At 50.0% G+C, this 13,400-nt stretch overlaps 1 protein-coding gene across 2 annotated transcripts in view; it reads right to left on the bottom strand.

The window, feature by feature from the left end:
* Positions 1-282: 282 nt before the first annotated feature.
* klhdc3 (kelch domain containing 3) overlaps positions 283-13,400 on the bottom strand; it is a 129,274-nt gene continuing 116,156 nt past the window's right edge. For both annotated transcript variants that reach the window (XM_078204548.1, XM_078204549.1), the window contains exons 9-11: positions 9,912-9,985; positions 9,210-9,288; positions 283-2,574 (exon numbers count right to left, since the gene is read on the bottom strand). In XM_078204548.1, the coding sequence (XP_078060674.1) occupies positions 2,508-2,574; positions 9,210-9,288; positions 9,912-9,985 (220 nt within the window). In that variant the 3' untranslated portion in view covers positions 283-2,507. The remainder of the gene's footprint in view (positions 2,575-9,209; positions 9,289-9,911; positions 9,986-13,400) is intronic.

Here is a 13,400-nt window from a genome sequence, read left to right as displayed (position 1 = left end):
CTCCTGTTCCTGTGTAAAAGGTTTGAGGGGCTGAATGGCCTCCTCCTGTTCTTGTGCAATGGGCTGGAGGGGCTGAATGGCCTCCTCCTGTTCCTGTGTAAAAGGTTCGAGGGGCTGAATGGCCTCCTCCTGTTCTTGTGCAATGGGCTGGAGGGGCTGAATGGCCTCCTCCTGTTCCTGTGTTTTATTGGTCCCCGGGAATTGCAGACATAATAGTAGAACATCACAGTGGAGAAAGAAGTGGAACTCACACAACCCCAAACTGAGCACAGAATTCAACAATCCGGGTCAGAAAATGCCAGCTTTTTATTTTTTTTTATACAAGTCCAGTGACAAATTCGTTTTTACAAAAAAAAGAAAATGAATTCCAAATTGCTGTGGTGGTAGCCAGGGTGTAGATGGGGTTCTGGGGGTGTAACGGGGTTTATAGGGGTGTAGCGGGGTTATATGGTTGTAGACGGGGTTTATGGGGCCGTAGACGGGGGTTAGCGGGTTTATAGAGGTTGTAGACGGGGTGTCGTGGGTTCATAGGGGTGTAGCGGGTTTATAGGGTAGTAGACGGGATTCAGCGGGTTGTAGACGGGATTCATCGGGTTGTAGACGGGATTCATCGGGTTGTAGAGAGATTTATTGGGTTGCAGACAGGCCTTATAGGATTGTAGATGGGTTTTTGGGTGGCAGACAGGGTGTAGATGGGTTTATATAGGGTGGCAGACAGGGTGTAGACGGGTTTATATAGGGTGGCAGACAGGGTGTAGACGGGTCTATCTGACTGGGATCGCCCTGGCACCATTCTGGAGGATGGCTGGAGCCTCTCATGCCAGGAATTAACCTTTAACCTTTCGTGCTCCCCTTACTGGAGTTTGAGAGATTGACGCAGTAACCAGCCAGGCACCCTCAGACCCTAACCCTGCCCCTCTGGGATTGGAGTGGACGGAATGATACTGAGACCCCCTCCCCAATTCCTGGTGGCCCAGCCCCCCTCCAACACCTACAATGACATGCGGGCGCTCCCTGTCATAGCTGGTTGTCAGAGTGCAAGGGGCAAGAAGGAGCAGCTGGGTTCAGAGCCCACAATGAGGGGCAAGGTGAGAATCAGCCCCTGTCCCTGAAATCCCCTCCCTCAGCTGCAGTGATCTTATCAGCTCAACTCCATTGCACAGGGGCTGGAGGGAGGAGCGGAGACCTGGGGGGACGGAGGGGGAGGTTGGGGGAGCGGGGGGCGGAGGCGGAGGTTGGGGGGGAGGGGAGGGGAAGCGGAGGGCGAGGGAGGGGAAGCGGAGGGCGAGGGAGGGGAAGCGGAGGGGGGTGGGGGGGTGGGGGGGGGGGGGGTCCGGAGGGCGCGGAGCCGGAGAGCTTCTCCCCACCCCCGGAGGGGGCAGTGAGTGAGGTAGGGGAGGGACACAGATTAACACAGGGTGCAGGAAGCCTGCGAGTCTTCCCAGAGCCCCAGAGTGGTTCAGATACTGTCCCCTCGATTAGGAGGGAGGAGGGCAAGAGGAACAGGGCAGCTGTCTGACACCATCTCAATCATATGATAAATACTGCAGAAGCTGCAACCTCAAACACAAACAGGAAATGCTGCAAAATCTCAGCAGGTCTGACAGCCTCTGGGGAGAGAGAATAGAGCCACCGTTCTGAGCTCTGATGAAGGGTTGCCGAGACTCGAAACGTTGCCTTTATTCTCTCCCCACACAGGCTGTCAGAACTGCTGAGATTTCCAGCTTTTTCTGTGTTTGTGACACAATCTCAGTCCATGGGGACATCAGTTACTGAGTCCCCCCCCCCAGCAGCTGGGTCACTCTGAGGGGAGGGGGAGTGGAAGAGAGATAGATAGGGGCTGCTCTCACACCGGGTGTCACACACTGACCACCCCCCCCCCCCCCCCCCCCCAGCCCCGTGCAGGCTTCTGGTGACGCAATTCCCGGGATCCCCTCCCCGGGTTGGCAGTAAACTGGGAAACCCAAACTGGACCCCAACCATTCCTGCATCCAGTTTGTTCTAGAATTCACCCTGGCCCCTGACGGGAAGGATCCCAGGTTAGTGACTCGAATAGGGGTAAGCGGGGAGGGGGGGCAGAAACAGGGGGTCCCTGGAAGCAATTGGAAGGATTCCATTGTGAATGTCAATGCTTCTGGCAGGACCACAACGAGGAGCTGTTTATTTCCAATCAACTCTTCCCTCAGCACGCAGGGAAAAGCAGCTAACAGCGAGTGTGAGGTATATCTGTCAGAGCACCTTTTGGTAAAAGCATCCAACGCAGGTTCTGTGTTAAAACACCCAATACGCAGGGCAGAGAGAAAACATCTCCCGCCAATACATCAAAAATAGATTTCCGAGAGACAGTCAATGTCGCAGCGTTCCTGCTACTTGCAAACACATTGCCATTGAAGGCGGCTGCTGTGAGATTCTTCCTGTCTTGTCCGATATCGAGGAGAGCTTTGTTCGTTCTCCCCTCCTCCTGTCAGGGAGCTGCTTACAGTCACACAGAGATCGCAGCAACTTCTTTAACCGTGTGAGGAGAAGATTGGGCGGCTGATGTTACTGTTTGTCGTCATGGCTGCCAGTTCCCACCTGTCAACAGATCGGGAACTTGCATCATTTCCACATCTCTGCAGCACCCAATACAAAACTCCACATGGAAACGGTCACAATGGCAACGGAATGAAGGCATCAAACTACTGGGATCGGTCTGTGCACGAACCACTCACTGCTGGGATCGGTCTGTGCACGAACCACTCACTGCTGGGATCGGTCTGTGCACGAACCACTCACTGCTGGGATCGGTCTGTGCACGAACCACTCACTGCTGGGATCGGTCTGTGCACGAACCACTCACTGCTGGGATCGGTCTGTGCACGAACCACTCACTGCTGGGATCGGTCTGTGCACGAACCACTCACTGCTGGGATCGGTCTGTGCACGAACCACTCACTGCTGGGATCGGTCTGTGCACGAACCATTCACTGCTGGGATCGGTCTGTGCAGGAACCACTCACTGCTGGGATCAGTCTGTGCAGGAACCACTCACTGCTGGGATCGGTCTGTGCAGGAACCACTCACTGCTGGGATCAGTCTGTGCAGGAACCACTCACTGCTGGGATCGGTCTGTGCACGAACCACTCACTGCTGGGATCGGTCTGTGCAGGAACCACTCACTGCTGGGATCGGTCTGTGCAGGAACCACTCACTGCTGGGATCGGTCTGTGCAGGAACCACTCACTGCTGGGATCGGTCTGTGCAGGAACCACTTACTGAAACGGTTCACAACACTTTCCTTTCCCATCTATAATCTCAATTCCAGAATAAAATCACTAACTCAATTCGAAGCCTATTGGGAAACATCGATTACCCTTCAATACACAGCAACGCAACGAGCAGCTTATCAAGGGATTTGTTTGAAAATTGAAACATTTTAATTAGTGAGTGCGCGGGGGGAGAGGGAGAGAGAGAGATAGAGAGAAAGAGTGCACAGGGAGAGAGCAAGAGAGAGCACGCACGGGGAGAGAGAGAAAGCGCAGGGAGAGAGAAAGAGAGAGCACGCACGGGGAGAGAGAGAAAGAGTGCACAGGGAGAGAGCAAGAGAGAGCACGCACGGGGAGAGAGAGAAAGAGTGCACAGGGAGAGAGCAAGAGAGAGCACACATGGGGAGAGAGAGAAAGCGCAGGGAGAGAGAAAGAGAGAGCACGCACGGGGAGAGAGAGAAAGAGTGCACAGGGAGAGAGCAAGAGAGAGCACACACGGGGAGAGAGAGAAAGCGCAGGGAGAGAGAAAGAGAGAGAGATGTAAGAGGTGAGGGAAGAAGGGGGAGAGTGATTGAAAAGTCAGAAATGTGTTCCAGGGTGTCCCAGAACACTTTACAATCAATAAAAGACTTGTGAAGGAGTTGTTGGATGTGTAGGTATCGTGGTGGCTAATTAGCGAGACCCCACAAACTGCAACGCGAGGGAGACAGAGAAAGGGAGAGAGGAGAAAAGAGGCAAAACAGGAAAGATGGAAGAGGACAGGAGTGTGGAAAATCACCGTGTGAAAATGTACAGGACAAAGAAGCATCAATACAAAATGAGAAAACTTTTCCACACAGCGAGTGGTTAGGATCTGGAATACACTGTCTGAGAGTGTGGTGGAGACAGATTCACACAGCGAGTGGTTAGGGTCTGGAATACACTGTCTGAGAGTGTGGTGGAGACAGATTCACACAGCGAGTGGTTAGGATCTGGAATACACTGCCTGAGAGTGTGGTGGAGACAGATTCACACAGCGAGTGGTTAGGATCTGGAATGTACTGTCTGTGAGTGCGGTGGAGACAGATTCACACAGCGAGTGGTTAGGATCTGGAATACACTGCCTGAGAGTGTGGTGGAGACAGATTCACACAGCGAGTGGTTAGGATCTGGAATGCACTGTCTGAGAGTGTGGTGGAGACAGATTCACACAGCGAGTGGTTAGGATCTGGAATGTACTGTCTGAGAGTGTGGTGGAGACAGATTCACACAGTGAGTGGTTAGGATCTGGAATGCACTGTCTGAGAGTGTGGTGGAGACAGATTCACACAGCGAGTGGTTAGGATCTGGAATGCACTGTCTGAGAGTGTGGTGGAGACAGATTCACACAGCGAGTGGTTAGGATCTGGAATGCACTGTCTGAGAGTGTGGTGGAGACAGATTCACACAGCGAGTGGTTAGGATCTGGAATGTACTGTCTGAGAGTATGAACAAAGAACAAAGAACAGTACAGCACAGGAAACAGGCCCTTCGGCCCTCCAAGCCTGTGCCGCTCCTTGGTCCAACTAGACCATTCGTTTGTATCCCTCCATTCCCAGGCTGCTCATGTGACTATCCAGGTAAGTCTTATGCAACGAGTCTATGGTGTAGGTGCGTCAATTTGAGGTCATTGTTAAATTTTATGCAAGGGTACGGGGAAAGGCTGGGGAATGGCACTAAATCATGATGCTCGTGTGTACAGCTGCTGCAGATATGACAGGCTGAATGACCTCCTTCTCTGCCATAACAACTCTGTGATTAGGTTAATAATAAAGCAACCTATACCCAACCACCTAGGAAAAAGGACAGGAATAAATACCACAGTCAATGGCAATACAGGCAGTGCCGAGGGAATGGGAGTGGCAGAAAAGACAGCAGGATTTATGGGGATATTAGTCTGGATAAATTGGTAACTAGTCCAGGGGAGGATGAGGTTGAATGCGTTGCTAACTAGCTGTGGATTTGCTCTAATGGTTCCAGCGCTGAATCACTTCTTATCACTGCACAGATACCTGGGCCACGACCGTGTGGGCGAGATCTGGGTTGGTGAAAGTTAGCAGGGCTTGGTTCAAATTTCAAACAATGCTTAGCAGTTACTGTCGCCCATAATTAATTGGTGCATTCTCCATGGCAATGCCATTACCAATCAAAGTCTACTTGCCATGGAGTATACAGCTGTTGATTCCTCTGACATTAGTGGTGTTGCAAATCAAAGTCAGAGAGGTTTACAGCATGGAAACAGGCCCTTCAGCCCAACTTGTCCATGCCGCCCCTTTTTTAACCCCTAAACTAGTCCCAATTGCCCGCATTTGGCCCATATCCCTCTATACCCATCTTACCCGTGTAACTGTCTAAACGCTTTTTAAAGGACAAAATTGTACCCACCTCTACTACTACCTCTGGCAGATCATTCCAGCCAAAATGCATCACCTCGCATTTGTCTAAATTAAACTCCATCTGCCATTCGTCAGCCAACTGGCCCAATTGATCAAGATCCCGTTGCAATCCTAGATAAACCTTCTTCACTGTCCACCAATCTTGGTGTCATCTGCAAACTTACTAACCATGCCTCCTATATTCTCATCCAAATCATTCATATAAATGACAAATAACAGTGGGCCCAGCACTGATCCCTGAGGCACACCGCTGGTCACAGGCCTCCAGTTTGAAAAACAACCCTCTACAACCACCCTCTGGCTTCTGTCAAGAAGCCAATTTTGTATCCATTTAGATACCTCACCCTGGATCCTGTGAGATTTAACCTTATGCAACAACCTACCATGCAGTACCTTGTCAAAGGCCTTGCTAAAGTCCATGTAGACAACATCAACTGCACTGCCCTCATCTACCTTCTTGGTTACCCCTTCAAAAACTCATTCAAATTTGTGAGACATGATTTTCCACTCAAAGCCGTGCTGACTGTTCCTAATCAGTCCTTGCATCTCTAAATGCCTGTAGATTCTGTCGCTCTAAATGCCTGTAGATTCTGTCGCTCAAAATACCTTCCAACAACTTACCCACCACAGATGTGAGGCTCACTGGCCTGTAGTTCCCAGGCTTTTCCCTGCAGCCCTTTTTAAACAAAGGCACAACATTTGCCACTCTCCAATCTTCAGGCACCTCACCCGTGACTATCGACGATTCAAATATCTCGGCTAGGGGACCTGCAATTTCCTCCCTAGCCTCCCACAATGTCCTGGGATACACTTCATCAGGTCCCGGGGATTTATCTACCTTGATGCGCTTTTAGACTTCCAGCACCTCCTTCTCTGTAATATGTACACTCCTCAAGACATCACTATTTGAGGTTGAGGGGAGACTTAATAGAGGTTTATAAAGTGATGAAGGGGATAGATAGAGTGAACGTTCAAAGACTATTTCCTCGGGTGGATGGAGCTATTACAAGGGGGCATAACTATAGGCTTCATGGTGGGAGATATAGGAAGGATGTATGAGGTAGGTTCTTTACTCAGAGAGTGGTTGGGGTGTGGAATGGACTGCCTGCTGTGATAGTGGAGTCAGACACTTTAGGAACATTTAAGCGGTTATTGGGTAGGCACATGGAGCACACCAGGATGATAGGGAGTGGGATAGCTTGATCTTGGTTTCAGATAAAGCTCGGCACAACATCGTGGGCCGAAGGGCCTGTTCTGTGCTGTACTGTTCTATGTTCTATGTATTTCCCCAAGTTCCCTAATATCCACGGTTTTCTCAACAGTAAATACTGATGAGAAATATTCATTTAGGATCTCACCCATCTCTTGCGGATCCACACATAGATGACCTTGTTGATCCTTAAGAAGCCGTACTCTCTCCCTTGTTACTCTTTTACTCTTTGGATTCTCCTTTGCCTTATCCAAAACAATCTCGTGTCCCCTTTTTGCCCTCCTGATTTCTCTCTTAATTCTACTCCTACACCCACTATACTCTTCAAGGGATTCACTTGATCCCAGCTGCCTATGCATGTCATGTGCCTCCTTCTTCTTCTTGACTAAGGCCTCAATATCCCGAATCATCCAGGGTTCCCTACTTCTACCAGCCTTGCCCTTCACTCTAAGAGGAATGTGCTTACGCTGAACCCTGGTTAACACACTTTTGAAAGCCTCCCACTTACCAGATGTCCCTTTGCCTTCCCACAGACTCCCCCAATTAACTGTTGAAAATTCCTGCCTGATATCATCAAAATTGGCCTTGCCCCAATTTAACTTTTGGGCCAAACCTATCATTCTCCATAGCTATCTTAAAACTAATGGAATTCTGGTCACTGGACCTGATGGATGCAAGACAAAAAGCTTCGACAAAAGTGTCTTTTACTGAATTTAGCCTAACCTTTCCCCCTCACAAAACCACATTGTTTCCTCCTGATCACAGGAGATTTTCTAAGTGCCCTGCTATAACCTCCTTCATCAAAGGTTCCAGTAATTTCCAATGATTGAGAATAAACTCAAAGAACAAAGAACAATACAGCACAGGAACAGGTCCTTCGGCCCTCCAAGCCCGCGCCGCTCCCTGGTCCCAACTAGACCATTCTTTTGTATCCCTCCATTCCCACTCCGTTCATGTGGCTGTCTAGATAAGTCTTAAACGTTCCCAGTGTGTCCGCCTCCACCACCTTGCCCGGCAGCGCATTCCAGGCCCCCACCACCCTCTGTGTAAAATACGTCCTTCTGGTATCCGTGTTAAACTTCCCCCCCTTCACCTTGAACCTATGACCCCTCGTGAACGTCACCACCGACCTGGGAAAAAGCTTCCCATTATCTATGCCTTTCATAATTTTATACACCTCTACACCCCTCATCCTCCGTCTTTCCAGTGAGAACATCCCCAGTTTACCCAATCTCTCCTCATAACTAAGCCCTTCCATACCAGGCAACATCCTGGTAAACCTCCTCTGCACTTTCTCTAAAGCCTCCACGTCCTTCTGGTAGTGTGGCGACCAGAACTGGACGCAGTATTCCAAATGCGGCCGAACCAACGTTCTATACAACTGCAACATCAGACCCCAACTTTTATACTCTATGCCCCGTCCTATAAAGGCAAGCATGCCATATGCCTTCTTCACTACCTTCTCCACCTGTGACGTCACCTTCAAGGATCTGTGGACTTGCACACCCAGGTCCCTCTGCGTATCTACACCCTTTATGGTTCTGCCATTTATCGTATAGCTCCTCCCTACATTATTTCTACCAAAATGCATCACTTCGCATTTATCAGGATTGAACTCCATCTGCCATTTCTTTGTCCAAATTTCCAGCCTATCTATATCCTTCTGTAGCCTCTGACAATGTTCCTCACTATCTGCAAGTCCAGCCATTTTTGTGTCGTCCGCCAACTTACTGATCACCCCAGTTACACCTTCTTCCAGATCGTTTATATAAATCACAAACAGCAGAGGTCCCAATACAGAGCTCTGCGGAACACACTAGTCACAGGCATCCAGCCGGAAAAAGACCCTTCCACTACCACCCTCTGTCTTCTGTGACCAAGCCAGTTTTCCACGCATCTAGCCACCTCCCCCTTTATCCCATGAGATCCAACCTTTTTCACCAGCCTACCATGAGGGACTTTGTCAAACGCTTTACTAAAGTCCATATAGACGACATCCACGGCCCTTCCCTCATCAACCATTCTACTCACTGGCAGTTCTCCCTGTGGTATCTCCCCAATCACCCTAAATTCGACCTGTTAACCAGAACATGTCCTTGCTTCCTGAAACCAGGGAGAATTCTCTACTCCATCACATATGTTGATAATACTTACCCTCCCTTTCTGTAAAAGCAAGTTCCTATTTTATTTTGTGTTTTGTAATCGTCACCCACAGACTTCTGTCGACAGCAGGAAATGTCCAGGGACCCGATTTGTTCCAACTGATGGATAATTTTGAGGATTTGTTTCCCAGTTGCAGCCAGTGGATTCAAACACAACAGCAAATATAAATGAACGTACCTGATATCATGAGGGAGTGCCGACTGATCCAAGCTGTACTGAATCACCGCCAGTTTGCATAAGGTCTTCAGACTTGGACCTGGCAAATAGTCAAACAAACTCTTTAGATGGTTGGCTACCATCTACAAGGTGAATGCAATCAGACTTCTTCCAAACCCACATTTCTACCTTGTTTCAGTTCTGTAGAAGGGTCATTTAGATCCAAAGCATTAACTCTGTTTCTCTCCACAGATGCTGCCAGACCTGCTGCGTTTATCCAGCGCTTTGTGTTTTTATTACAGATGCGAGGTTAACTGGTCTGCTTTCCCGCTTTCACCTTCTTGAATAGCAGGGTGACGCAGTTAATGCTCCAACCTAAAGCAGTCATTCCTGAATGGAGAGAACTTGGTGAACATGACGGTTCTCCCTCACCAGTTAAACTGGAGGCTGATCAGGGAATTCTGCACCCCCCGCCCCGTTTCCGTCAGTCCTGAGGGCAGACATGGTCTGACCCACACTGATGCCACTGCACATTGCTGCTGTCAGTTGCTGCAACTGCCAATGGCCCTCCAACATTTTCACACCCCAAACTATAGGGAACAGAATGAAATCATATACAAACCGCAGCCAAACGGAAAGAGGGTGTTGTTTGGTGTTTTGTTTCTCTCCTGAAGAGATGTAATCAATATGTGATTAACACAGAGCAAACAGAAGCTGACGTACTGAAATCCAAGATGTACAGGTCAGAGTGATCCATCAGATTAAACTCATCCCCCATTCCTTGCTCCGGGCACGGGCTAGAGGAGAGAGAGAGAGAGAGAGGGATTAGTGTATCTGAGCCAGTCAGGGTGATCCCCAGAGTCAGGGCGGAGTTAGTTAGCAGCATTGACACGGGGACAGAACATGTGGATTTGATCTTGTAGATATCCTGTGGGCATCACAGATCACAGGGTACTCACAAAGTGCTTTAAAACACACACGCACGCACACCCATGCACACACGCACGCACGCCCATGCACACACGCACACACACCCATGCACACACGCACGCACCCACGCGCACGCATACACACACACATACACACCCACAGACAAACACACACCCACGCGCACACAGACACGCGTACACACACCCACGCACGCGTACACACACAGACACACACACACGCGTACACACACCCACGTGCACACACACACACGCGTACACACACACACACACGCAGACACACACACGCAGACACACACCCACGCGCACACACACATGCGTACACACACACACACACAGACACACACACAGACACACGGTAGACCCTCCTTGCAAACAGTTGTACAGCCCCCAGTGCACCTTACACCCAAAACTCAGGCAGCCAATGCCAGAAGCTGATTTAAGTAGCAAGTCTTCCTAGTCAAACCTGTCCTGGATTCAGAGGCTGGATTGGGCTGGGTGGCTGCGGATAGGGATGCAAGCTGCCCTTGTGTGGCTTTGGGAGGTTCACGTTGAACAAACTGAGCTCACTGTCCCTAAAAGTACAAAGAGAAACTGCTATTCTCTCCGGCAACATGACTAAAAACCCGATGGCATTACCACAGCGATGTCTATGGAATTGTGCACAAACTGGTCACCTCACGTTGAACATTAGAATATGATTACTCTTCAAAAAGGATGGCATTGGCTGGGAGGTCCTTAGGATGTGCTGAAAGTGCAAATAAATGTCAATTCTTTAGGAGTGGGGGAGCGAGGGGGAGTGGGGGAGCGAGGGGGAGTGGGGGAGCGAGGGGGAGTGGGGGAGCGAGGGGGAGTGGGGGAGCGAGGGGGCGAGGGGGAGTGGGGGAGCGAGGGAGAGAGAGGGAGGCATAGTCCAGGCAAAGGGATAGGAATCCCACCGATGCCAAGAAATTGCAATACTGAAGTTTATTTATTAGAACATAGAACATAGAACAGTACAGCACAGAACAGGCCCTTCGGCCCACGATGTTGTGCCGAGCTTTATCTGAAACCAAGATCAAGCTATCCCACTCCCTACCATCCTGGTGTGCTCCATGTGCCTATCCAATAACCGCTTAAATGTTCCTAAAGTGTCTGACTCCACTATCACTGCAGGCAGTCCATTCCACACCCCAACCACTCTCTGCGTAAAGAACCTACCTCTGATATCCTTCCTGTATCTCCCACCACGAACCCTATAGTTATGCCCCCTTGTAATAGCTCCATCCACCCGAGGAAACAGTCTTTGATTATGTCACATCAGCAACATGCATGAAATGTCCATGAATGTCCATGTACCCAGCAGCCAAACTATGCAGTGAAAAGGTTCAAAAACACTTCCAGTCACAAGCACAGCTCAGGAAAAGACATGACTGGTTGTGGTACTGGGCTGCATAGGTGACAGAATGTAATTAAAGTCTACAATAACTTTCAGATGTAAAACCACATCAAACACCAAGTTCCCAGCAGGAGCTCCTGTCCGTAGCAACATTAGAATGATGGCTGAGGGTGCAGCTCAAGAGTGTGGGACACATTCAGATCCCACGTAACCAATGAGATCAGGAGGTGTCTGTGAAGAGTCTACGCTGCAGTTACACCAGGTGATGATTTGAACAGAAACAATGTGAGTGTCACAAGTAGGCTTACATTAACACTGCGATGAAGTTACTGTGAACAATTCCTCTCCAATGATACAAACGGAGGTCCATGGTAGTGAATATGTGCTGTTCACTGAATGTTAATCATTGTACAAACACAGCACATACGCTGCCCTGTCACTCAGTACCAATCCATTCAGGTTGGTTTTAACTCTGCCAATTAGACGTGTTGTGTTTTATAAAATGGAGGCAGTGAGTGAAGCATAGTCAGAATGAAGAGGAGCTTCACTGAGTAATGGATGAGGGGAACAGTGCTTTGGAAAGCAGGCTTGGGGAGAGTGCATGTTTATGTAACTCAGGCACAGAATGTGTCTGGTGTAGAGTTTCTGCAGAAAGTGACAAAGCTTCAGTTCAAAAGGAAATCAAAGTGTTTGTTAGGATCTGAGGAAGAAGATTGTGTTCTGCAAACAAATTCTTCAAAGCTGCCTGCAGTTTGACAAAGTGGATTGAGTTTTTGATGTGCGAACAGGGAGGGTGAACGATGTCAGTGTAGTTGATGTTCTTTATATAGATTTCAGAAAGGTCCCCATTCGGCCTGTTAATAAAACTGAAACTCCAGAAACAGGACAGCGGCAGCAATGGAATTGGCAAAGTTACAGAAACCAGCTGCTGTGAATGGCTGTGTGCAGTAAGCAGAGAGAGGTCCAGCACAGCCGCGACAGAGAGAGAGAGAGAGGTACACCACAGCCGAGAGAGAGGTACACCACAGCCGAGAGAGAGGTACACCACAGCCGAGAGAGAGAGAGGTACACCAGAGCCGCGACAGAGAGAGAGAGAGAGAGGTACACCACAGCCGAGAGAGAGGAAGGTAGACCACAGCCGAGAGAGGGGTAGACCACAGCCGAGAGAGAGGAAGGTAGACCACAGCCGAGAGAGAGAGAGGTACACCAGAGCCGCGACAGAGAGAGATAGAGAGAGAGGTACACCACAGCCGAGAGAGAGGAAGGTACACCACAGCCGAGAGAGAGGAAGGTACACCACAGCCGAGAGAGAGGAAGGTAGACCACAGCCGAGAGAGAGGTACACCACAGCCGAGAGAGGGGTAGACCACAGCCGAGAGAGAGGGAGGTACACCACAGCCGAGAGAGAGGTACACCACAGCAGAGAGAGGGGTACACCACAGCAGAGAGAGGGGTACACCACAGCAGAGAGAGGGGTACACCACAGCAGAGAGAGGGGTACACCACAGCAGAGAGAGGGGTACACCACAGCAGAGAGGAAGGTACACCACAGCCGAGAGAGAGGAAGGTAGACCACAGCCGAGAGAGAGGGAGGTACACCACAGCAGAGAGAGAGGAAGGTACACCACAGCAGAGAGAGGGGTAGACCACAGCCGAGAGAGAGGGAGGTACACCACAGCCGAGAGAGAGGTACACCACAGCAGAGAGAGGGGTACACCACAGCAGAGAGAGGGGTACACCACAGCAGAGAGAGGGGTACACCACAGCCGAGAGAGGGGTACACCACAGCCGAGAGAGGGGTACACCACAGCCGAGAGAGGGGTACACCACAGCCGAGAGAGGGGTACACCACAGCCGAGAGAGGGGTACACCACAGCAGAGAGAGGG

Source organism: Mustelus asterias, unplaced genomic scaffold, assembly GCF_964213995.1.
Source record: "Mustelus asterias unplaced genomic scaffold, sMusAst1.hap1.1 HAP1_SCAFFOLD_379, whole genome shotgun sequence".
Lineage (NCBI taxonomy): Eukaryota > Metazoa > Chordata > Chondrichthyes > Carcharhiniformes > Triakidae > Mustelus > Mustelus asterias.
This window is presented reverse-complemented; position numbering and strand designations above follow the sequence as displayed.